Source organism: Suricata suricatta, chromosome 1 (assembly GCF_006229205.1).
Source record: "Suricata suricatta isolate VVHF042 chromosome 1, meerkat_22Aug2017_6uvM2_HiC, whole genome shotgun sequence".
NCBI lineage: Eukaryota > Metazoa > Chordata > Mammalia > Carnivora > Herpestidae > Suricata > Suricata suricatta.
The window spans coordinates 99,204,103-99,231,209 of record NC_043700.1 but is presented as its reverse complement, the minus strand read 5'-3'; the positions used below and the strand labels follow the sequence as shown (position 1 = coordinate 99,231,209).

Sequence of the window (27,107 nt, the reverse complement as noted above, 5' to 3'; positions counted from 1 at the left end):
TGCCCCAGAGCATCTAATTTCTTAGTAGGTTCTTCTTTCACCTGAGTGGCACCTTGTCACTTCTAGGTATTGTTCCTGGTTTTATACCCAAGGGAACATACAGGGCGATCAGAGGCTATCTTCCAGTGACTCCAGGAAGTGCTCTGGGCTTCTAGTTCACATAGAGCACCGTGCCTGGAACTGAATGCGCATCTTGGTGTGGTTTCACCTCAGGGGAGCTATACTCATCTGGGAGGTTGTTCTTGTAACAGAGTAACTTGAGATCACATTTGCTTTCAACTCACTACAGATTCATGCTGACAAACTCCCTCAGTTCTGTTTTAAGTACCATTGTTTCCAAGGAGCATCTGCATGTGCATTTTTATGGACACAAGTTCAGGATCATACATTTCTTCTTGTTAAACTCATCCAAGTCGGTCTGAACCATCATGCCAGTTGGCTAACATGAGGAGATATTTTAGTTCTGTTAGCGTATTTGTTATTCTACTCAATTTCATGACATCTACTGATTTATAAATAAACCTTACTAGCCAGGCAGTCATAGAGAAGGTCCTGATTTCTTCACTTTAGTTTATTTCTTTATCTGTGAATGGGGCTGGTAATAAGATTAGGGTTGTTATGAGGAATAAATGTTCACAAAACACATAGTGTACTTCTTACGACATTATATGTACTCAGCATACTTAACTTATTATTTATTCATATCACTGGTGTCAGAGTTGAATAGGGCAGATACAGGACAGATGTCTGTGTCATTGCATTCAAAACCACTCTCCTAGGTTTATAGATATTCATGAATAATGATCTCATATAACCCATTTCTATTATTCACCCACAAGGACATATTAGAGAATTTTAAAAAATGCATTTCTCAAGTACATTGTCTCTGGTATTTCCTAGATTTGGTTTATTCACTTAACACTTCCCAACCCTCAAAAAAAATAGTTTTCCCAATTTTTTCTTGGTGATCCATTTAAAAAACTTTTTTCCAAGATACAGTACGACCCTTGTTTCATTTTAAAATCTCAAAATACCTAAAAAATGATCTCTACCTGTTGAGTAAGAGCATATGAAGTGATTTATTGGTACTGGTTAGGATCCATTATATACAGGTAGAAACCCTCAAAATTGTACAGAGAACAATTGGGAATATAGATAAAGACAGTTTAATAAACAAAACAACAACTGGAAAATAGTTCTAACAAACACAACATATAATTATGAAAAAAAAATGTAGAACACAAATTGTTCTACCAAATAGATTCCATGGTTATTAAAAGTCTGCTATGCAAACCTTAAGTTGAAAAACATGTTCTATGGGTGCACATGGTTTTAAAAAATCAGGTATAATGTAAAAATTGTTTTTTCCCCTCACTGCAAATGGGAGAGCCAAGACAACTTTTTACCCCAAATCTATACATTTTGAAAAATAATTTATAAGTCTAGCACAAAGAAAGAAAATTAAGAATGTTTACAATTCTGTAAAGTAGGCCTTTCATGAAATGCAAACGGTATCAGTTTTAACAGTTAAAAATTGTGCAATCAGAAATAGACTGTTCCCTTTAAAAGGTACCACTGTACCTTCACTGACTTTATACCTGAGCACCAAAGCCGAAGTCCTAAATGTCGTCGTGGAAAGCTATTTTGAAAATGAGCAAGAAATCAAAACTAGCCTGTTACCACCTGGAGAATTAGGCACCAAGAAGGAGATGATCTCCTCAGAAATGCAACATCAACGATAGAGAGGATTCAGTTAATTAAGCAGCTGGCAGATCTCTTTGTGAACACAACACAGGAAATCCACATAAGACGATCCTCCATAAAGCCCTTTGTCTTCTACCAGGAACTGTCGGAAAACCATTTCTGGCTGCTCTCGCTGCTTTACTATGGTCAGCTAGGAAAGATAACAAGGTAGGCGATTATAAACACTCTCTGAATGTGGCTCAACTGTACATGCTTCAATTTCACCCAAATTATATAATGTCCACTGTGTGTGAGGCCTTGTAAAATGATGGGAAAGTGCCTATTATCCAGAGTGGAGAGAGGCACTGACCCCAAAACCATAAAAACCCAAGACATACAACTATAAGTTCCAATGACACAACATAAAGCATTATGTCAGAGGCATCACAGTGGTAGTTAACTATCACTTGAGCTTTAAAGGATAAGGTCGAATTTCCTTAAGGATGGGGGTGGGGAAGGGTTTAGAGAGCATCCCATAGTGGTGTGCCACATACTGTGTGCCAAAGACAGACACGGCAACATGTGAATTAATAGTCTTACAGTCAGTGGAGGGTTAGGGACAAACTACCTTAAGGAGTCTAAGCTTTTGTAGGGGTTGTGATCCAGGGAAAGTGCTGCAGCACATGACGAGACTGAACTGGCAGCATACAGAAGCATCATGACATGAGGGAAGCGAGGTAGGAAGCACGGAGGCATCAAGGGGGGAGATGGCAGGATCTGAATTACCGGCAGTGATGGTGGAAGGGGAGGAGCTCTGAGAGGCGCTACAGAGGCGGACTGCCCAGGGACCCCTGTTCCCTGCTCACAGCAGTTCCCTAGAGCCATGCTGTCCAGTACTGTAGCCACCAGCTCTATGTGATTATTGAACACTTGAAACAAGGATAGTCTGAACTGGGTTGTACTGTAAATGTAAACTACGCAATGGATTTCTAAGACGTAGTAGGAAAAAGAAAATGCAAAACTCAGTAACTGATTATAAATGTGGAAACAGTATTTTGGAGATACTGGATTAAAAGTATATTATTAAAATGACCTTTTTTACATTTTTAACATGGCCACTAGGAAATGTCGAACTACATCCGCAGCTTGCCTTATTTGGACAGCGCTGCTCTAGGGGAAGAAGCCTAGGAGGGGGCAGCTTTGTCATGAACACTTGGAGCCTTCTATCTAGCTGGTCCCTTCTCCCTCCTATTTCAGGAGGTCAGAGATGATGATCTGATGGTCTGATTGAGGTATGAGTGGAGTTCATGGAGCCACACATGCAAAACAATGCCCCTCTGCCTACTTCCTGGATAATTAAGAGGAGCGATGGCATCCCCTCACTTTTTCTCACCATGGGAAACCACCAGGAAGGTCTGCAGTCACCAGCTGCAGCGAGGAAGGCACATGCCACTTTGACTAGGAGGGCCTGCCTCCCCCCACTTTTGCTTTACTTAGCAAGTAGAATAATTTTGTCAACACAGTCTGCATTTTTCCTTTATGTTACTTTGGCCTGAGCCCTAGGTTGATAAGCTTTAAACCACCCCTGACCTGATAAAAATACAAGACTGCTGCTGCTACCGCACAGCTCGGCTAATTCTACATGGATACCGACACGTGTGAGGTCTTGGCTGTCCGGGTCACCGCCTGGCAAGGGGAGGCAGCACTGGAACAGCCATGTGGACAGCTGTGCTCCACCCCAACGTGGGGAAGCAAAACCAACCTTCGATGGAAATTTCTTTAAAGGAGTTTAAGACTTGCATCCTGGTAAGCCTGAAGCCAAGGCCATTTTCCTTTTCCTGGTGTCTTATCCACTTTTTCCCACATGCCACTAGGATTCTGCTATTGGCCGTGATGGGCAAAAACAACGTGTCTGGCCTCAGTGAAACAGCCCAGGCTGAGACTGGGCAGAATGAGACATTCTGAAGGGAAGAAAATGTGGGGATCCAATTTCTTTAGAATTTAATTTCTTGATGGAAATGAATGGGAAGAAGTTCATACTACACAAATGAGGGGTATTCTCTGTTGCTGCCATTTTCCCATGATGCTCACTGTAAAACCCCCTTTGATGAAGTGTGTTTGGCTATGATCTGAGGTGGAAAATAGAATAGGAAATGGATTTCAGCCTTGGGAGAAACTGAGCTTTAAGTAACAAATATCCTGCTCTACCATTTGAGTCTCTACAAAGTTGAACCACTTGAATGAATCACTCATTCCAGGGTGACACAGAAACTATAGTGGATGGTCTCATAAAGCAGATTCATGGATGTATGGCAAACTGTCTTAGCTATCTTGACATGCTGGTGGTCTTAGGCCACACAAAGAAGAGGGAAAAAATACTGAGGTGGATTGGGAAATCCATATTTTATCACCCTCCTCCCTTTACATTTCTATGAGGAGGGACACAGCCTTGTAGAGTAGGAAGAGAATATTAAAATAATCATTGCTGGTGTCCTTCCCAGCCTCTAGGTACCCTCTCCATGGAAGTATTGACTATTTCAAGTGGTCCCAGTTTATATTCTGGAGGCCACAGTACCAGTGGCTGTAAGGAATCAATGCATTTCAAAAGCCATTCTCATTTCTCATCGCTTGCCTTATTTCATAAGAAATAGATAAATGATGCGAGTGATTAGGATGGCCCAGAAAGAATGAGCTGAATGAGAAGAGAGCCACGAACACAACTTAGGGGAACCCCAACTCTTCCTAAGGGACAGATAAATGAAAAGAAGCCAAAGAAAAAGTTGAGTGAGAAAGAAGCCTCATAAGATGAGCCTCATATGATGTTCTGAAAGCTGACAGAAGAGAACATTTGAGAAAAGAGGCAGCATTCGATTTTGTAAATGTTGTAAAGGGACTGAGAATCAATTTCTTAGCAGTCGACATTTTCAGATAACTGGAGACATGGGAATAAGGAAATGTAAGCAGTTAACAAATGGCTTTTTTCAAGAAACATGGTAATAAAATGTCTGGTACATTGCTAGCATTTAATACAAATTTGTAGAATGAAATAAAAGGAAAGGGAAGCAGAATCTTGGAGAAACAGAAGATTCAATGAAAGCAGATTTGAATAGCTTATGAGCTAGAAAGAAGCCAGTGGGAGGGGAGTAACCTAGAAAACACATAAAGAAGAAGAGAATGGCAAACATGTGGAGCACAGAGAGCTTTGAGCAGGGCAGGACTAGAATTTATCAGTAAGACGTTCGGTTTAGGTATCTTCCCAGATATACTGTGATAGAAATCTTTTGTTCCCCCCAAAATGTAAGACTGTGCAGGTAATGATGAGGTCTAAAAGGGCTGATGGTCTGAAAACCTAATTAGTGTAACCTAGAAGACAGCAGCGCCTTCTGGATTTGATTTTGCTGTTCTTGACCCTTCTGGTTCAGTTTTTGTCCTCCTCTTCAACCTTGACTCTTTAGAAGAGATTTAAAGATTCTATACCTGTGTTTTTATTTCCTTTCTGTGGTCTACTTTCAAATGTCAGAGCCGAAAGTACAATGCTAAGTGCCCTGGAGTTAGACCTGCATCTGCCCTGATCGAGCTGTGAGACAGTAAGCAAGTGAGGGAGCGCCTCTGAGTCTCACTGTCACATCTGTTACATGGTGGTGGAGGGAGCTGAGAGTCAGCAGTTGAATCAGGTATCTTCTAGGTTCCTTTCAATTCTAACATCTGTAGATCTTAGATTTCCAAATTTGTTATACAGATAGTATTTTGAAGAGGCCAAAGAAATCTCATAAACAACAGACACATTTGCAAGTGGCACATAAAATCTGATTTAAGTATTTAAGCCAAAATTATTTAATGTGCAACTGCTTTTATCTTTTTCACATATATTCAGAGCTAATCCCAGACTGATTGATTGATTGGTTAAGTAGGCTTCATGCCCAGTGCAGAGCCCAATGCAGGGCTTGAACTCTGACTCAGATATCAACACCTGAGCTGAGATCAAGAGTCGGACGCTTAACCCACTGAGCAATCCAGGCGCCCCCCACCCCCCAGATATTTTTATAATTCAAGATAACATGACCTTGGTAAGACACTACTAAAGAAGGAGAGATAAAGCAGAGAAACAAGTTTTATTTTTCCTAGGAGAGGCTCTTGGTCACAAGGATGATCGCTATGTCTAGTCTAGCCTCTTCTCTGCAAATGGGGCAGGTTGTGGGGATGTAGCACCCACAGCTGCGATAGAGGTACATGGATCATTGTTGCTATGCACTCAATACCAGTGTTTTTCAATGTTTGTTTCATGAGACCTTAGGTTTAACTACATGCCTCAAGAGCATTCAGAGCCATGTAAAGAATGTGTTTAGTTTGAGCCTTCTCTTCCACCTCTAGGTTTTGCCCTAAAACTGAATCCAAGTAGGCGCACCGGGGTGGCTCAGTTGGTTAAGTGTCTGACTTCAGCTCAGGTCATGATCTCACGGTTCGTGGGTTCGAGCCCCGCATCAGACTCTGTGCTGTTAGTGCAGAGCCTGCTTCGGATTCCCCCCCTTCTGCACATATTCTCTCTCTCTCACTTTCTCTCTCAAAAATAAACATGAAAAAAATTAAAACTAAACCCAAGTAGATGCTATGTGGTGTGAAAACAGTTCTGGAAAAGTTCTGTGCTCACCGAGGCACTCTAGAAGTTACAAAGCTCTTCATTAGTTCAGCTTACCTAAGCTCTGCCTAAAGTTGATGTTAGCATGTATGAATACCTTTCACAGTTAAGGACATTGACCTAGATTAATATCATATTTATGTTTCTGGGGAAAATGGCCCATAATATCCTAAACGTTGTAAAGGCCTGCCTCCAGGTGAATGTCTTACACCTCTGCAGGGAACAGCGCAGTAATAAACCATCATCACCTGTACATTTCAAATTCCGGGAAACTCTAATATTGAACTTGAGAAGGAAGATGGGAGAGTAGCTGGGACTTAGTAATTTTCCTGAGTTATAGATATTTTACATTCTATATTTTATATATTTTATTTACATATATTTTATATATTTATTATATTTATATATTTTTTATATTCTATAAATGGCTAAATGAGTGATGGACATCAAGGAGGGTATTTACTAGGATGAGTAACGGGTGTTATATGTAAGTTATGAATTACTGGGTTCTACTCCTGAAATCAATATTAGACTATGTTAACTAACTCGAACATAAATAAATAAATTTAAAAATAAAAAAATTTAAAAAAATTGAAACAAGGAAAAAATAAAATCTCATTCGTACCTTCATTGAATATGGCCTCTGTTGCTGGATAATACTCATTACCATCCTGACTGTTTGAGAGTATGGGTTTCCAACCTCCGGCAGTAAGGTCTAAATTTGAGAAAATCGAAGTTTAAGTTTCAGCATTACTGATAGTGAGATTATTAGAATGTTAAAGTTACAAAAACATCCTTCTACACCATATATTTAATTTTTGGCTTAGTTTACCTAAAAACCAAAAATTGTGGAAAAAATGCACTAAAATTGGCATGCATTTCTACCAGTTAACTCTCTGTCTTTTGAAAATAAACATCATTCTCTGGAATTTGACAAATGCACCTCACTTAAATGACACAATGAGTATATGTTTTATGCAAAAGATATCTTCAGATCATTCACCGTGATGTTTAATCCCTCTGTAAGATGTCTCTTTGAAGGCTTTGTCATGGGAGGAAAGGATGTACTTTATTTCTTCAGGGTGTCAGTTGCAGGACCATGTTTAGAAAACACCATCCAAATACCACTGTTCCAAGATTAAAACAAACCACCAAATGCTGATTTCTCAAGGGGAATGTGCCCCTTGAGATGTCCCTGGAATCTGGCTAATAGTTTATAAAAGATAACTATCCAACTGAACATGGCCTCCAGGGAACATGAAGGATCTGAACTTCATTTCCTCCAGTAGACAGAGTAAAATGCAGGGCACCTGGGTGGCTCAGTTAGTAAAGTCTCTGACTTTGGCTCAGGTGATGATCTCACAATTCATGAGTTTGAGCCCTGCATTGGGCTCTGTGCTGACAGTTCAGAGCCTGCAGCCTACTTCAGATTCTCTATCTCCCTCTCTCTCTGCCTCTCCCTTGCTTGCACTCTCTCTCAAAAATAAACATTAAAAATTTTTTTAAAGGGGGTACTTGGTTGGTTCAGTCAGTTAAGCATTCGACTTCGGCTCAGGTCATGATCTCACAGTCTGTGAGTTTGAGCCCCGTGTCAGACTCTATACTGACAGCTCAGAGCCTGGAGCCTGCTTTGGATTCTGTGTCTCCCTCTCTCTCTGCCCCTCCCCTGTTCACGCTCTCTTACTCTCTCTCTCTCAAAATTAAATAAACATAAAAAATTTTTGTAATAAAATAAATGGGGGAAAATTAAAACAATAACAACAACAAGGTAGAATGTATTACCACAAAGACTCAAGTCTCAGGAAAACATCACAGCCAGTATTTTTCACTGGAGTTGTATAAAAAAAGGGGGAGGGAGGAAAATCCATTATTTATATTCACATTCCATCCCCTATGTGCACTTTTTGACATTAAGGTAGATAGATCTTTTTATGTAACAAATAACGTAAATATATCTCACATATATATTTCAAGGTGCCAACTGTCTCTAAAATGAAAGCGACATTTGCTTTTTCTTTTGTTTTACTTTTTTTGAAGAAGGTCAAGAGGAGGCACACTATTACAAACCAACCAATCTGCTGCTCTGTGGTAGAGAGACTTTGGTGATTTCATATGTACATTCAATTCAGCAAATATGCATTTAACATTTAATCTAACAATACATTGTGACAGATGAGGAGGCTTCCTTAAATTTTATATAAACATTCTTCAGATTCATAATTCTTTGCTTACTGAATTATCTTTCTTATTTTTAAAAAATTGTATTTCTAATCATTCCTTAATTTTAACCACATGCAAAGATCTTACTATTTCTAAGTCTTTAGAAATAGTTTCTTAATGGGATATGGACACCTTTAATTTCTTAAAAATATACATATATATTTGAGAGGTAGAGAGTGAACGTGGGGGGTGGGCAGAAGGAGAGGGAGAAAGAATCTTAAGCAGGCTCCACGCCCAGTGCAGAGCCCAACTCGAGGTCTAAGATGACAACGGTGAGATCATGACCTGACCCGAAGTCACGTGTCAGACACTTAACCAATTGAGCCACCCAGGTGCCCCTAAAATATATTTTTGACATTCATAATAGATATGCAGCTCCCTAAATTGACCACCTACGTAGGCTGGAATTTTGATCCTGCTCATTCTTCCAGGATATCATCATGTATTTACCTTCATAACAGAAATTGAGGGAATTAAGGAGACTTAATTCATCTTGCCATCATACAAGTGAGGCCTCAGGGAGCAAATGGCCTGCTGAGTTCTACATGTGCATTGAAAAAAAATCCACCATCAAGTACAGTAAGACAATAACCTTCAGAGCAACGGTGCTCACACAACAATGGTCTACAAATAAGATTTGCAATAAATACTGACTCTCAAACAATTACAATTGCTGATTTTTCCTAGGATACTTTAAAAATAAAGTCATTTGTATTCATTTTATAACAAATCCACAATCTCTTTTGTAATGAGAGTATATAATTTATTTAAAACAAAAGGAATATAACCTATTTTTGTGAGATTATTATTTTGCAACTCATTAATCTGACACAATTTTAGTCTATAGCTAAACGTGGTTGCAAGATTTCTGCATTCTTTTGAATATTCGGTTCAATACCAGGGAAGAGTACAGAGTGTAAGAACTGTATTCACTTTCTACCTCTGTTACTTGCTAACTGAAAGAACTTGTCTCCAAAGCTCAATCGATTCATCTACAAAATGTTGATGATGATGTCTGTCTCACTGATTTGTGACAGAATTAAATGGAGTGGTGTATTTAAAGTATTTAGAGCACAGTGACTAACACACAGCAAATGATCTGGAAGTTCTGACAATCCTTATTTAAAGTCCTGTATTTTGGTTGTTTGATAATACTTTATACAAATAACTTTATACCACCTCAGTGTTATTCATTAAAACATGAAATTCTCTTTCTTGTACAGAACTGCATGCTTTATTGCTTTTTCTACTTTGTATTATATGGTTGAATGAGAAGACAAAACATTCAAATTGTATGTTACCACAAAAAATAATGGAAAAAAAAACTTACCATATCTGTGTTGACATGTGCAAGAGATGGCACATTAAATATTCCTTGGATCAGTTCTGGTGGGCTACTAACTCCTAACCATAAGAACATGTGTAGACCATTAGCCAATAAGAATATCCCTTCTTCTGAGAGACGGGCCTCCGAGCAACGAATAGCAGCGGGGAGTGTTGTACTCTTGACATCTAACGTGTGCTGTGCAGGCAAAGGCAAGAGACTTAGTGAGTGTGCTCTCCTTCCCCTCCTTCCTTCCCCCCTCCGTGCTTTTCCTTTCACCTCCCTCCTCCCTTCATTCCTTCCAGACACATTTAATGAATGCCTACCATGTGCCAGGCATTATTCTAGTTATTAGACAATCACTGTTCAAGCTGCCTTGAACAGTTAATCATTTTTTTTGGAAGGAAAAAGAAGCAACAAATGGAAAGTAAAATACATTGAATTTTAAATGGTATTAAGTGCTATGAAGAGAAGAAGCAGGAAAGTGGACTAGGGCATGTCGGTGCTGGTGCTGGTGGTTACAGTTCTAAATAGGGAGGCCCAAGGAGGCTTGTGGGAAGGTAACTTTTTTGAGCAGACCTGAAGAGAGGAGAGAAGGAGCCATAGGGATAACTGAGGAAGAGCATTCCGGACGGAGAGAACAGTTGGTACAAAGGTCCTAAGGCAAGAGTCTGTCTCAGATGTTGCAGGATCAGAAGATGAGGTCAGATGGAAAGGAGGGGAAGATAGAATAGATGACACCAGGCCAAGGCAGTAGGAAATTCGGTGTTTACTGAAATGGAAAATCCAGAGTGTTCTGAGCAGTGGAGTGACATCCAGTTATTTTAAGAGGATCACTCTAACTTTCATGCCGGACACAGACTGAGGAGGCAAAGGTGCATGCATGAAGGCTTGTTCGGAGGGCACTGCAGTAGTCCAGGGGAGAGATGATTGTGCTTGAATCCAGGTGGTGACAGATGAGGTGGAGACAGAGTGGTCAGAAACTGGATATTCTTGTTTACTGGTGAATGAGATGTGATGGATAAAGGCACAAAAGCAGTCAAGAGTGACTGCAAGTTTTGGCCTAAAGAATTGGCAGGAGAAAGTAGGGGTAAATGGGGATGGAGAAGACTGCCTAAGAGCAGGCTTGGGGAGGCAATCAGGGCTTGGTTTAAGGTGCCCATCACACGCCCACGGAGAGATGCTCGATAGGCTACAGGACAGACACATACAGAGTTTAGGACCCTGATATGGCTGGACCTATAAACATGGGAATCATTGAACACTGAAAGGACAGATGAGGCCCCCACGGGACTGAGTTTAGACAGACAAGAGAAGCTTCCCAAAGATGAACCCCAGAGTAGTCTGACAGAAAGAAGACGATAAGCTAGCAAAGACAGAAGGAAAGTGGCCGGGGAAGCAGAGAAACCAGGTGAAGCCAGATGAAGAAGGTGTTTCTGGAGGGAGAAATCAACTGTGTCAGATCCACGCTCTGGATTTTCCATTTCAGTAAACACCAAATTTCCTACTGCCTTGGCCTGGTGTCATCTATTCTATCTTCCCCTCCTTTCCATCTGACCTCATCTTCTGATCCTGCAACATCTGGTCAGATGCTGGCACAGTGGAATCCAGCCACTGGTGGCCTCAGCAAGAGGATTTTAGTGGAGTGGGGAAGCTCTTATCCTTCCAAGTTCTAGTTTCTCTGACACATAGATGGTTGCTAATCCAACTTTATCTGAAAATCAATCATTTTGTAAATTTATATCTAACATTCCTACTGATTGAAAGACTTATAGCTTTCAATTTCAAACTTAATTTAAGTCTTTCCAATACTGATTGCCTTGTTACTGAGAGCCCGAGTAAGAGTTTCAATATAAGAATTAGAAATAAGCCATCAGTCTTTCCCTCTTATCCCTTGATTATAAGTTGAACTCGTTAGGTCTCAGGGGAAAAGGCTTAGTCAGAGATGACAGGGGCATTCCCGACAATAATGACTGACTTCAAATAAGTAGACTACATTGCAAAGTAAATTCTCTGAGGGCAAGTGAACTTGTTCCTTATACAGTGTACGTGCCCTCAGATACCTACTGATTTGTAAATGCTTAATTGTATTTGGTGTAGGCTAATCATGCCATCTAGTGAAATATGGTACTCTTAGACATTCATACATTGTATAGAAACAAATACATGTGTGCACATGAGATCCCACACACAGATACATATCAGTTGCCTTTAATGCTATAAGGTAGATTTCTTGAACCAGTGAAGCTTGGCTTGCTCCAACTGGCTTACTACCTTTTTAATCTGCCAGTGTGGGAATGAGGAAAGAAAAGTAATCATCCGAGCAATTCACGGAAGTAGGAACACCTCAAATCCCCGTCATCACCGTAATGAGCACGTGTTGATGCATGTAGGCAACTTGCTCAAAGAGCCCCTGCTCTCAGTCCCGCATACATATTCCGAAGGAATTCTTAGGAACAAAATATTCCAGACACAACATATGGAAAAGGACAATATATGATTCCCTTTCAGACTCCTCTAGGCAATGCACCAGCACAGTGTACTTACTATTGGCAGAAGCTGGGGGTAGAAGAAAAGCTGAGAGTCGCCCACACCCATGGTCATGACCAGCTGCCTCTGGTACGCCCGCTCATCGGTTGAGATCTCTGGTCTGCTAAGCAGCACACAGTTTTTTAACAAACAATTCATGTACACAGGTAATACTTTCATGGAATCTGGTAAAATGAGCTGAAAAAGAAAGACATTTGTTTCATGTGCTTGACCTTGATGAGAAAGAACCCCTGAGCTTTTATCTTTAAGACAGAAACATCACCTGTTTTTGAGATGATTTTGAGGATTAAACAAGAGCTCACATAAAGCACCTGGACCACATAAACTGGCACATTGTATGTACTCAGAGCGGCACCGAGTTTTATCTAGTGTTTTGGCAGCTTGGCATAGAGGCTGTCAATACCCTCTGCCTAGAATGCAATCCTAACTCCACCTTTTACCAGATGTGTGACCCTGGGCAAATCATTTTCTTTTCCTAGGTTTTCTCATCTAAAAATGGAATAGACGGTCGACGGTATGATCATGAGAATCAATGATTATTAATTTGTGAAGCACATGTAATGGTACTTAGCACATAGTATCACACACATTTACTAAACAAAATTAAATAAATGATTCCTAATCAATTTTCCCACCTTGTACCTCTTCAGTTCAAGAACAGTGTGTTTTCTGACTGCCTATGAGTTATCTCTATGTTCTTCATGCATCTTAAACTCACACAGGTAGTCACAAACTCACCAAACACTATTGAATGCCACCGTGTCATGAGTTCTATAGAGCAAAGTGTCAATGACATTCAGAGGAATGAGGAATAGTCTACGTCACAAGATGCCTGAAGTCCAATAAAGATGGTAGACACGTAAATACATAAAACATACCAAGAAGGTTGCAGTAGTACAGATACAAACTAAAATAGGAAATGCTTCCTGGATTTAGGTAACAATGGTAACAAGCAAAATCAAACTCCTACAATTCCACAAACATGTTCTTCCTCTTACGCTTCCTATTTGAGATACTAAACTACCAGATGAGCCCTAATTTCATTTTTTTCTTCACCTTCAATTAGTATATGAATTATCTTAATTCTGCCCTTATAAACCACCTGCACCCTCTTCTCCATCCCCACTTCAGCTCATGTAACTTCACTCGGCTTTAAAATACAGACTGTAATGTGATGCTTCAAATAACAGTACAATGCAGCACTTCTAGAAACATAATTTGATGTGTAAAAAATATTACAAATAATTTATGTGTTGTTTAACTTTCTCCCAATTGAATTTTATAAAAACGCCTAAGAATCAAGATTGATCTCAGTGTCACTTCCTTACACTTAACAGTAGGTCAATGGATAGGGAAATACTCAAAAGGAATACATAGGAGATAATGACAATTTATGAATACAAATAACTGGTCTATAAATTCATCATTTATTTTTTAGTGTTCTATCTTAATGATGAAAAAGAGGGGAGCCTGGGTGGCTCGATCATTTGGGCATCTGGTTTGGGCTCGGGTCATGATCTCACGGTTTGTGGGTTTGAGCCCCGCGTTGGGCTCTCTGCTGACAGCTCAGAGCCTGGAGTCTGCTTCAGATTCTGTGTCTCCCTCTCTCTCTGTCCTTCCCCTGCTCATGCTCTGCCTCTCTCTCAAAAATAAATAAACATAAAAAAAAGAAAAAAGAAAAAAAGAAAAAGAATATACACTTATCAGAATCTACACTGAAAAGAAAATTTCCTTTGGGGGCTCTATTAGGATTTACTCCTCAACTTAAATCTTTACATCCTAAATTTCTACTCATGATCTACTAAGTAAGGAAGGTGTAAGACAGTTTTCTAACTGGTTTAGTCAAACATTTCAGGACAATCCTACTTTGAAGTTTGTTTCTCCTCTCTAATCTCTTTTCAGAGAATCAAAGACAGTTAAATGCATGTTTCCTCATACTCTTCTTATAATTTTTCTTCTCTAGCGTAAGATTTTTATTTGACAACATTTGCTACCACTTTTCCAACCCAGAAAAAATATGATCAAAAGACACAGGAACCAGATTATAGTCATATTCCAGAGCCATTTGGCCTTATATATTATGGATTAAGAATATTCTCAGAAAAACACACGATTTTTCAAATATTATCTTGTCATTTCACTGGTTGCTTCTCGTTAATCAGGCTATATTAAGACAGTTTGGAAATCTGTTGTCCTCAGTGCCACCAAGGGAGGACACTGTCCTATGATGACCCTACAGACAAAAAGTCTGATCAGAAGAGACTGGATGAGAGGGGGCAGAAAGAAGAAAACTAGGGAGGTAAATAAGGAGGAAAACTGATGAAGACTGGAATTAGAGTGAAAGAAAACAAGGAGATAGTGGGGAAGAAAATGTGGCAACAGATGGACACTATTCCTGGGGAAAAAAGGTACAGGTGAGGAAGGAGTAAAAGTTCAGATGAGGGGTGCGTGGGTGACTCAGCTGGTTGAACGTCTGACTCTTGATTTGGGCTCAAGTCATGATCTCCTGGTTTGTGAGTTTGAGCTCCACATGGGGCTCTGCGCTGAGAGCTCAGAGCCTGCTTGGGGTTCATTCTCTCTCGCTTGCTTTTTCCTTGCCCCACCCTCACACACACTCTCTCTCAAAATAAATAAGTAAACTTAAAAAAATTCACATCAGTCCAGTTTGATTGAATCTGGAGAATTCTTCTCTAGTTTTGAAATGATAGACGTAGTGATGAATTAAAAAAAAAACCTATGGCATTGCAGTTACGTCCATTTGACTTTCCTTTTGAAGTCACTGTACTCCCATATGATGTAATATACTTAAGAACGCTGAATTATTAGAGTTAATAAAAAGAGTCTACCTTGCTTATGTAAGCTTAACAAATTGCTTTAATGTTGTTTATAGTTATATGTCTTAGCCAGCATCTATACTATGACCTTTAAAGTGGGGCCTCCTTAAATTTTGCACACCAAGTGCCTCTCTTGTCTCAGGCTAGTCCTGGCCCTGGAGATTCAGTAAAAGCAGATCTTCTGAGGTTCACTGTTACATAATCCAAGAATCCAGATGCTTAATAGTCCTGCTTAGATCAAGGAAACTTTGGACTCTATAGTAAAAGAGTGGAATTCCTTTAGGAATTTCTCCTCAGATATTATTTCTCACAAATGAACTATGCAAGGGCAGCACATGTGAAGTTACATTCTCTGAAGAGGACCCCAAGTCCAGCCATTTCATGTTTTCAAAGTAATGGTATATTTTAATATACTATTGTTGCTAAGTTTTATAAGCCATACATTCCCCCCCTCCTCCATGCTGGATAATCATATCTAAATTATGTCATTTCTGAAAGCACACCATTGGTTAAAGGTACACTTGACATGTGCTCTTGGAAAAGGTAAAATCTCATCATAAGAACAGAAATAATCTCTATCAACTTTATTAGAAAAAATTTGGCATCATAATACTTTTCCTCCAGAAATAATTAAACTGCATGAACAAATGATCTAGTAGAGGCAAAGTTTTTAACTTTTAAATCAGAAGGAACAGATAGATTATATTTCTTAAATAGGCAACAGATTTGTTTTTAAGTTAAGGTCTTTGAATCCAATTGCTTTAATGTTAGCAAATAAACTTTCTGAGGACACTAACTGTACCTGTTCTCCTTCAACTAATCCTTCTGAAGCATGAGATACTCCAGAGACAGACTGAGGTTTCCAGAGCTATAAAACAAATAGTAAAGCTGGGGGTGCAAAGTGCTCATGACTGGACTATATCCACGTACAGCTGGTGGGCTCTGTATAAATTAAACAAGTATACTGAAATAGTACTGATATTGGAGGTTAGTTACCAAAGATCCAAATCTTCTAGATAATAAACAGGATTGACACTCACATGTAGATTCAAGAGTTGCTTATGTGACTGTCAGCACCAGGAGACAAGAATGGACGGCTGATTCAATCACTTAGAACAGCACAGAAAGGAATTTCTGTGAACAGCCCAAGCTAATAACTGTGTTTTATTTTCCTTATTTCCCCAGATTATGAAAGTTGGCCCCCAATTTTATCTACACGATCTCCGCTGCTAAAGGCTTACTCTTGAGTGGTTTCAGATGTCCCCCCAGCATCCATGTCTGACCACGAGTTAGCCAGAAAGCTTCCCATCTGTTGCTCACTGTCTTCTCTTTCAATCCAAATTCTATATTCGGATGTTCAACATAAAACTATGAAAAGTGGCATCTAGCTTTGACTGACATAGGGAAAAATGTGAGCAAGAGAACAGATACAAAAATAAATGGGAACATGAGGTTCTACTTTTTCTTTTACAGGAGAGAGTCTAAATGAGATTTATTTAAAGGATCTTCTAAGATGTTCACATTAGTAGATGGTACCCAAAGACATTTCCTTTAAAACTCTTCATACCTATTATTAACCTTTAAACATAAAGAATTCCAATATTTATAAACTATATTCATGTTTATAAAATATAAAGAGGTCATTCCTGCCATTTGCTCGTGTCAACTATGATTGTTAATATGCCAAAAGATATTTATGCACACACATTTCTCAACAAAACATCCCTCTTTATAAGCAAAAGCGAACCCCATTTATAATATGACATTTCTTACATATAACATTCTGTTATTTGCATATAGTGTAGTGCTTGTCAACCCAAAATGTGCACATATTTTTTCGCTCATGCATCTTGTACAGCCACTGAGTTTTTTAATGTTGGCTATGTAAGGACTATAGACTCCAAACAGCAGTTTCATTCTTCTTGGTTGTATAGTTTACTACGGACAGCATCTAAATGCCTGCATCACCACAAACCTTCAGCAGCTAAATGCTGAAGGAACACACAATTGCTTGTAACACCGTGGGATCTAAGGACTTACCTGACTTGCGGCAGATGGGCTCGCACAATTCTTCCGGTAACACGCCAACATATGGGCAGTCTGATTAACCAGAATTTCCCGGATGACCTTCAAGGGCTGGTGTAGAACTGCTTTAAATGCTAGTTGCACAAAACAATGAAAAGAGCATGAAGGCTTTAGCTCAGAAATCAATCCCTTCAAATGGTAGTAGTAATAATAATAATAAACAAAAATGCTATTATCTTCAGTACACCCACCAAGGAAAAAGTGTTTAAAATGTTAAAAGTCATCTGCTAATGTTCTCCCTATTACTAAGTATGACAACATACCCAAAGAACAATGGCTAACCTCTAACAAAAGGTGGGTAATTAGTCCAGATTTTTTCCACAGAATATTATAAACAGAACTCTATACACAGAGAAAAGAAAAACCAATGTGCCATTTTCTGATACCCTGAATTCCAATGGACTGGACTGCTGTTTCTTTTAAACCTTGGTGTGGAATCTCAAATGGCAGTTATGAAGGGGAGAAGGAACCAAAGAGGGTCCAACTCAGGCTCCCGGAATTTCATAATTATCGTGGTGTGGATAAGCAAGTTCAGCCTAAGCAAGTTCAGGCTCCCAAGAAGGAAACATTGAATAACACTGTGTAGTGTGGGCCTGAGCGGAGATATCTCAATATTAATCTGGAATTAGAGATGCTGGGTATCCTCCTTGACACTCTGTTTTTATATGTTCTGAATTTGCCCACCGGAAAGGCTGTGCTGCCACAAAAGTTGTCAGTTACTAATTCAATTAACCAATAAGTCTTGACTGAATTAGGCAAGATACACAGCAGCACAGGATTAGGGGTGTTACCTGACTTGGCGAAGAAGTTGATAAGGGCATCTGTCTCACAGCTCTTATAGAGATCAGCCAGCTGGGAGCTGCAGTTCAGGCCAAGATTGTGAATCCGGAGTCTTCTCTGACCTCCGACTGTTGTGTACAGCACAGCACACTGCAGAGACAACATCAAGGACACATGCTTTCACGCTCCGCATGTCCACCGAAGCCAGTCTGATCTTGCATTTAACAGAGCACTGTGTGTGGCTCAAAGACCTCGAAATCCCTCTACAGATTGTTTTTGTATTGTTGCTAATGACCGAACAATAACAAATAAGGGAGGAATAATGACAATTCACACACTGGGTCTCTATGTAGCATTTCAACTGGTTTACACTTAAATTTAACCTTGGCCTTCACACATACATATCTCTGTGCATCTACTATTAGTGTACTTTCACATATCTGAGATTTTATTACCAGGCACTCAGGTCCAAAAACACTTTATGTTCACAAACACACAGCTAACTTTGATGATGTACTTAAGTCTTATGCTGATGACATATGTATTTCAAGAATGCAAACAAGTATCCACTTTTTCGAATGTCTGTGGTCAAAAAAAATAATATTAGGTAGAGCTCTTTCTCAACTTAATGATAAGCTCTATTATTTAAGGGTGGTTCCAGTATCTGAAAACTATGGCTGTTAGATATAATTGTTTTTGTTTTAATTCAAAATCTCCATGGCTTCTACTTAATTTTATTTACTATAAAACCAAATTCTATTTCTACCTGCATATAACATAATAATGTACCTAACATGGCATCTGACATGGTAGGAATGCAACAAATGAATGAATAGGTACAAAAGCCTGAAAGAATTGAACACTGCTGGTGTCAGTTTGCTAATGCTTACAATACGACCACAGTTTGCTAGACTCTCATGTGAGGACATAAAATTATTAGTTCACACAAGCAGCATATATAAATCAGGCTCTGGAGAATACACAATGGAGTTCTATAATCTAACGACTTCTGTCTTTGGAGAAATAGAGTTCGATTTCTTTATAGAGAGACTGACATAGTTGATGGTATCTTAGTCTCCCCAGTGATTGCTGTAACAAACTAAAACACAAAAGATGGGAATAAGCTTTAAATCACCTGGATTAAGGCTCCACTGTCTTCACCAAGTTTGTCATCATGCTTGAACTCCACAGTCACTGCCTTGTCACAATCAATGGCTGCCATTTCTACATCAGTGGTGTTGTTCATAAAAATTCCACCAAAGAAATCAGTGGCTCTGAAACCTAATGATGAGGAAAAAGGGAAGTTTTTGCTTCTATTTAATTTACTGTCATTTTCTCTGTTGGCCTGTTATTAATTTGAATAGGAAACAATTACCCAACGGAGACTTGAAAAACCGTGTAATTGAAAATTACCTGTGCTGGTACGAACCCTCATAATAGCATCGAATCCTATTTTCTTTTCAATATCATTTCTGAGATCATTCAAAAATTGTTGGCTATCCATATGGATCTAAAAAATAAAGTAGGATCAATGCCCACCAGATGGCAGCAAAATACTTAAAACAACAATTCCTATTTCTAAAAATCTTGATTAAAATCCTTATCCAGAAAACTTAAAAAGGGTTCTTAAAGCTTTTTCAATTATATTTCATTTGCAATCTTTGGTCTTACCAAACCTCTTAATTAATTTACAACATAAATCTGTAGCTAGATGATTGAAAATAATGTTATTGGTGATACATAAAAATAGATGATGATTAACATTTGTCATTTGTGTTGGCGGAACACTTATCCTCGCTCCATGTTTCCATGGGTAGGTATGTAAGAGGCACTCCCTGGACCCCTGCTTCTCAGATGAGGGCAGGTGATTTATCTGGTTAGTAAGTCTGAGGAACAGAGTGAGCGGGCACAGCTCAGTCTGTTCTGTATCTTTCTGGGGAGGCAGGCTGCCCGCAGGAGGCACACATCTATTACCTCTTAATATGGTAAGTTTTGAAGGACATTCATCCACAGGAGAAGTTTGTACCTATCCCTGTGCCTGGGTATATAGGCTTGTTGCATTGAAGGGTAAAACATTAGCAAGCCCGCTTGCCCACAGACCTATGTCTGGACAGGGCAGACAGTTTTACTATCCCGTGACTCTCAATCCAGGACTGGAAGGGAAGGGTATAATGAACTGATGTCCAGAACTGTAACAATTTAAAATACGTAGTCACTTTAAAAAACAGTATCTTAAAACATATGGTATCTGTCCTTCTTTGCCTAAGACTTACTTCACTTACTCATAGGTCTAACAGGAGAAACCTAACAAGGGGCCAAGAGAAGGGGAAGGGAGGGGAAATAAAAAAAATAAAAATAAAAATAAAAAGATCAATATCTTAAATATATTTCAAATACTAAACCTTTTATATAGAATCTATTTTTCCTCATCATGGAAGCTTACACTGAAATTCACCGCTGAGGCTGAGGCTAAATGAGCTCAGTCTGTTCCCAAATACTTAGAGGGCAGGAAAGTCATTGCCTAATCACATATGGTCTCCACAGGCTCTAGAATTTACATTTGTCAGTTGTCCACAAGGGGGCACAGCTTTCTTAACTTACGATTTAAGCACCAAAAGTTAAATAAATAGCAGTACAAAAACGTGAGGTGAACGAGTTGCTGGCTTTTACCTGGAAATTGTTGTATTTGTAAAGAGTTCCTCCCGTGAGGTGAGGCACAAGACCCAAAGAGGCCACGTCCACGTACTGACTGGGAAAGAGGAAGAGGGTCACACAGCAGCCGTGAGCCACACAGTCCTTGGCCAGTGAGTCGTAGACATTTGTTTGGGGCTGGAAAAGTAGCTGAAGAAAAAGATGCACAAAAGGAACAAAGAAAATTGCAAAATGTTTTTGGTTTAAATTTTTTATTTCTGTTCAATTCCTTCAAAATGAAATAAAAATTTTTTTCAGTTAAGTGAACTGGGCTGAAGGAATGAATTATGGTAATCATCAGTGCGACACAACAGCCATTTTTTGAGTACCCAGTGTGTGCCAGGCTCATGCTGTGAGAAATAGCTGTGTGTGTGCAATTTTATTTGATCCTCCAACAATGCTAATGAAGTGGACCTTGCCGTCTTACCTTTACAGACCTGGAGGAGGCAGTTTGTCCGGTGTTAGGTGGCCAGTAGCTGGATGCCTACATCATGGTCTTATCCCCCCACTGATCTGTCTACTCCCCACCCCATGGGGATACTGTCAGAGGGTTTGGGCAAAGCACACTGTGAGTCTCAGTACCTCTATTTCCTGTGTCAGGAGTGCTGCCCGATGGTGCTCGCTACGTTCTCCCTCTATCTTCTTCCTGCACTTCCCCCCATTTCTCCCATTTGTCTTACAGTCTTATCTCCCAGTCTCTCAGACAGTTTATACATGAAAAGTTTAAGTCTACTTCAGACATCGGTTTCTCTAGGAATCTAAAATTTCTTAAAATATATATGATTCAAAATATAATATATAATATATAATACATAAGATATAAAATATACAATGTTCCACATTTATACATTACATTTAGCTTCTCTCCCTTTCTTACACAAAGGGCACATTCCCGCTTTCCTTACTCGCCCTTACAAACTGACATAAGGATACTTCAGAGGGGCACTGTTTACAAATACCTTCTCTTTGTCAGTATTAATCAGTTTTTTGTCATCTCTGTTTTTGAGCTTTCCTGGCGCTTCTGCAGTGGGCAAGGAGGAATGGAAGATGAACAGCTTCCCAGGACAGTCTGCTGCCTAAAAGAAAAAAAAATACAGAAAATTCTTGGGTGGGAAAGTTGTACTTTATGGGAATGAGAAATAAATTAAAATACAGGTACTTTCTATGAGCCAAGCACTATACATATCTCATTTAATCCTCTAAATACCCTTTGTGTCCCTAGGCAGGTACTATTCTCTCCATTTTATAGACTAAGAAACTGAGGCTCAGGTAGGATGTGATTTGCCTAAAGTCACACAAGTTGTAAATGAAACAGACAATATTTGAATGTAGGTCCATATAGATGATGCTTCGACAAACTATTAAAAGCATGCATTACAGGGGAAATACTTTCTCGTTTAGCCTAGACTTTCAGGACCAAGTGAATCCCATGATGCAAAAATAAATAGAATTCCCAGGATCATGATGCAACAGAAGCTCTTCTTTGAAACCTTTAGTAAACACAGATTAAACCTAAAGTGGTGTTTCAAGGAAGAATGCACACGAACGTGGTAGTGTTGTGGCAACAGTGCACACAAGGTACCAGCTGACAAGATGACAAAAGGAAAAATATGTGATCGAGATTATATCTGTAGTCCCTGGAAATCAATAAAAAGATGAATTTAGGCTCCACAAAAGTCAATTCTGCATTAAGAATATTTAAAATCTTACTTAGGGACCTAAGAAAGAATCTACTAAGCAAAATCTACTGAGATTGAATGAGTCATTATACTCAACCCTCCAATCTGGACTTTCTCCAAACCACCCTGGCATATTGCTGCCAGGGCACTCTCTGAAACAAAGGTAACTATTCTGATCATGTGTGGGGCACTTCTCCATAAGAATCCTGGAGACTCTCTACTATGTGATACAGTCCACATACCTTTACCTGTGTGGGAGCAGGAAGGGCAAAAAGATGTGAGATGGGCTGCTGCAATCAACTGATGTGTGCAGCTCCCTGCCAGGCCCTTCACACACATTTCTCATTTAGTATCACCTTGTGCAGAAGAAACTGTCTTCTGCATTCTAAGGCTAAAAAGACTGAGGATCATCCAGTCTGCCCCGGGTCACACAGCCAGTGACCCTCTTGCCCTTCAAGGCCCTCTAGAGTTTAGTCTGAGTATACCTCTCAAGTCTAATCTCTACATGTCCTCACCCCTGCCACCCCTTACGGAGGAAGTTTCCTCCACACAAGCTTCTTGCTTTCCTAGAATATACCACGTGCTTTACACACCTCTACATCTTTGCACATTTTGTCCCTTTAGCCTGGAATCCATTTCTCCCTCTTCTTGGCCTGGAGCTGTTTGCAAAAGCCTGTTTAGCAGCACATGGTGGTGTGCCTGGATCAGCGGTAAGGTGTGTTGTTAAGCTATCTGCTATTATTAATAAGATATGTGAGTTTGTGGATAATTGCCTAAAATAAAAATGGATAAAATTCAAGGCTAGCCCTGTCCTAATGTGTCTCACTAAGAGACATGCAATGTTTTGTGAGTGGGTCACAGAGGTGGGGTCACAGCTGGCCCATTGGAAGGGTACATACACCATGCCCCGGCTCGTGCTCATCGCGGCCAGCAGTAAGTAGTGATTTTACTGCCGCACTAGTCTCCTACCTACTTCTACAAATTATAATGAAGTAGCAGAAAAGGTATAAAATGTTTTATTCATTCATTCATTTATTTATTTATTTATTTTAAGAGAAAGAGAATGAGCAGAAGAGGGGCAGAGGATCCAAAGCAAGTTCTGTGTTGATAGCAGAGAGCCCAATGTGGGGCTCGAACTCAAGAACTGTGATATGACCTGAGCCAGAGTCAGATGCTCAACCGACTAAGCCACCCAGGAGCCCCTAAAACATTTTTTAAAAGTCCATCTTCTCCCCAACTTTTCTTGGCTGGCCCACCCAGTTCCTCTAAGGAGTTCACTGTCAGTCCATCTAGATATTCCCTCACTTCTACTCATCTAGTCTCTGCTCATACAAGTGTTGTAACTGTACACCACAGGACCTAAGAGTAGGAGTCCTGGCTCCTATCTGCATGGATAAGAGTCCCAACCGTTTTATTAGCTGAGTGATAGTAGGCAAAGTACTTAACTTCTCTAAACCTTACTTACCTAATATGTGACACAGAAAAAATAGTAACTACATAAAATATCATTGACAGAATTCAATGACCCAGTACCTGGTGTTAATCATAACTAAAGATACATAATTGCCTTGTTAATATTACTCACGGAGTAAAACTCTGAAGGAAAAATTCAGGCTCATTAAAAACCAAAGTCCAAGGGCACCTGGATGGCTCAGTCAGTTAAGCATCTGACTTTGGCTCAGGTCATGATCTCACAGTTTGTGAGTTCAAGGCCCACATAGGGTTCTGTGCTGACAGCTTGAAGCCTGTAGCCTGCTTCAGATTCTGGGTCCCTGTCTCTCTCTGCCCCTCTCCAACTCGTGCTCTGTCTCTCTCACTCTCTCAAAACTAGATAAATGTTTAAAAAATTTAAAAAACACAAAGTCCAATATTGAGAAAAATATAGTAACCATATTTATTTCTAATTCATTAGACAATTATAATGGCTTGATTTTAGATTTATAATTTCATTAATCACATACTTATAAAATCTTCTGTAAGCAACAATAAAAGAAAAAGTTCTTAGGGCATTAAATGCTCTATATCCTTATATCCCTTTGCTTTTATCAAAATCTGATTGTGTCCACACAAGTGTATCATATAGAATTGATAAATGACAATGACATATGTCATTCATTATTATTATGATGGAAATCAGTTTGAGAAAGGCTGGCATGGAGAAATCATTGTTCAAAATTTAACTCCAATGTCCATTCCTCTGAGAGATGTGTTCACATCACCCTCAAGAGAGTTGGCCGCCTCTACCTCCATGTCCCCACTCTACTTTCCAAATACTTAATCACACCGTACCACAACTTTATGTATCCGACTGTCTTCTACAGGTCACAGGCTCATGAGAAAGAAAGGACCCTGATTTTCTACAGTGTGCTTCTCCAAGCTCTACCAAGCCTAGAGCTTTCACTACAGGTGTTCCATAATGTTTAGAAGGAAAGGAAGGAATGTTGCAATGCATCATGTGCAAATCAAATTTAGATATACATGAAGATACTTAAAGATAAATTTCCCAGGGGCTCCTGAGTGGCTCAGTCGATTAAGCCTCTGACTTCAGCTCAGGTCATGATCTCACGGTTCGTGAGTTCTAACCTCGCATCAGAGACTGAAGCCTGCTTTGGATCCTGTGTCTCCCTCTCTCTCTCTCTGCCCCTCCCATGCTCATGGTTTATCTCTCTCTCTCTCTCAAAAATAAACATTAAAAAAAAGATACATTTCCTAATTAGTGATATTTTTGAAGCATAACCATTAAAGGCTATTTCCTTCCAATTTGCTGCCCAATACTATTTATCTAGTTTTCTGGTAAAACTAATAGCTAACTCAGAAAAATTATTGTTTGGCCAAGTTAAAAGACAATGCTAGAAATTCACACAGTTATGAGGGTCACATTTTGAGAGGAGATGCAGGTTTTGAAAGACTGTGGGAACAGAGACACTAAGACAACGAGATGCTGTGGTCACAGAAACATGTGCAACAGAAAAAACTGTATTGAAGCCTGCAGTTGAATGGTTCAGGGACTTTTGAGAAAGTATGTATAAAAACTTTCCAAATCTTCCCTCTTTATCTTTGTGACAAATTAGCACATGTTTTTTGTTAGTTTTTGTCTACTTTCTGTGCTTCAAGAAGTTTATTACAGCTAATTACATATGGATTTTATTTGGCATCTATCTGGTAGAAAATAAAGCTCTAATTCAAATGGGGGAGTCTAGTTCTAAAATGTCTTCACTTGGACACACAAAAAACCCTGCACTTGGATGTTCCTTCAGTTTCTCCTCCCTGTCCACAGAGGGTGAGACTCTCACCTCTGGCCTCTTGTGCATAATATCCTGAGCAATTCAGCTGAATAGCCACAGTCCTGGGCTTTCCAAGGCTCCTCTCTGCTCTCCTCCCCCGGCCTTTTGGGGAATATGAGCCATAAATATCATGTCTTGTATTAGAGAGTTACATCTCTTCTACCACACTGCAAGCAACTTAGAAGTAGAAATAGTAGTCCTGACACTGCTTTACAAAACATTTAATAAATCTTTCTTGATTGAAAGAACAAATGAATGATGTGGTCTCCTCAATATTTAGATACTACCCTGCAAATTCTCAAAAATGTTAGCTCTTTGCCTAATAATGACTTCAGGCAAGCATGTTAGTGCCCTTGTATACAATTTACCCAACTTTAAGTCTGACTGCTTTTTGCCACAGAAATCCTAAAAAGATGATGAGATAGTATTACTTCCAGAGGCAGATAATCATACACACACCAGGTGCATATGCACGTGCACACACGTGCACACACACAACACTTTTATCCTATTTGGAAAAATCTTTTCTTCGTCCAAATCTATAAAGTTGCTACAAGGCAGAAAACACAAACTTCAGACAAGCTCCAATTATATTACAGCAGTTTCTGCTCTTGTACAATGAATTATCATCACCCAGAATCTTTCTGGCAAATTCAGGGGAAACTTTTTCATTAATCTGGTTTTTTAATATCAACTATCTATTTATAGAAATGTTATCATTAATCTGTTTTTTTAATCAACTCTCTATTTATAGAAAAGTTTTGAGCCATAGGGTGCCTCAGTCAGTCAAGTGAAGGACTTTTGATTTTGGCTCAGGTCACAATCTCATAGTTGTGAGATCAAGCCCCATGTCAGGCTGCACTTAAGATTCTCTCTCCTCTCTCTCTACCACTCCCATGCTCTTTCTCTCTCTCTCAAAAAAAAGTTTTAAGAAAACAGATTAAAGATACATATACAATAGAATCACCAAAGCAAATGTAAAAAACTAGAAATTACCAAGAAGGCCATGGAAAGAAAATAATTAAATTTAGAAAATTTACCCTAAGTATCACTGGTATTGTGTTTGGAGGTTAAGGCTAGAAGAAACATTAGGAGTTAGAATGCTTACAAAAGCTGACTCTAGGAAACCAGCCAGTGAATCTTTCCACATGTAAGAAATTGATTAATATGCAATAATATCTTCATTTAATGTTCTACACAAGAAAGAAACTGTCTTCTTAGCGGTTTCTCTTAATTTAATCATTAATGAAAAACTTAGGACAACGTGTTAAGTCATGGTTAAGTGAAAGCATTTCTAGTATAAAAGTAATAGACAAAGCTGTATGGGCAGGAAATTTGCTG

General features: G+C 39.3%; 1 protein-coding gene across 2 annotated transcripts in view; it reads right to left on the bottom strand.

Moving 5' to 3' along the window:
- Positions 1-667: 667 nt before the first annotated feature.
- The window catches only part of SEC24D (SEC24 homolog D, COPII coat complex component), a 100,713-nt gene continuing 74,273 nt past the window's right edge, over positions 668-27,107 (bottom strand). For both annotated transcript variants that reach the window (XM_029941571.1, XM_029941578.1), the window contains exons 14-23: positions 21,763-21,879; positions 20,783-20,953; positions 19,526-19,622; positions 19,248-19,393; positions 18,124-18,262; positions 17,288-17,406; positions 12,411-12,590; positions 9,870-10,061; positions 6,945-7,034; positions 668-1,894 (exon numbers count right to left, since the gene is read on the bottom strand). In XM_029941571.1, coding sequence (XP_029797431.1) covers positions 1,754-1,894; positions 6,945-7,034; positions 9,870-10,061; positions 12,411-12,590; positions 17,288-17,406; positions 18,124-18,262; positions 19,248-19,393; positions 19,526-19,622; positions 20,783-20,953; positions 21,763-21,879 — 1,392 coding nt within the window. In that variant the 3' untranslated portion in view covers positions 668-1,753. The remainder of the gene's footprint in view (positions 1,895-6,944; positions 7,035-9,869; positions 10,062-12,410; positions 12,591-17,287; positions 17,407-18,123; positions 18,263-19,247; positions 19,394-19,525; positions 19,623-20,782; positions 20,954-21,762; positions 21,880-27,107) is intronic.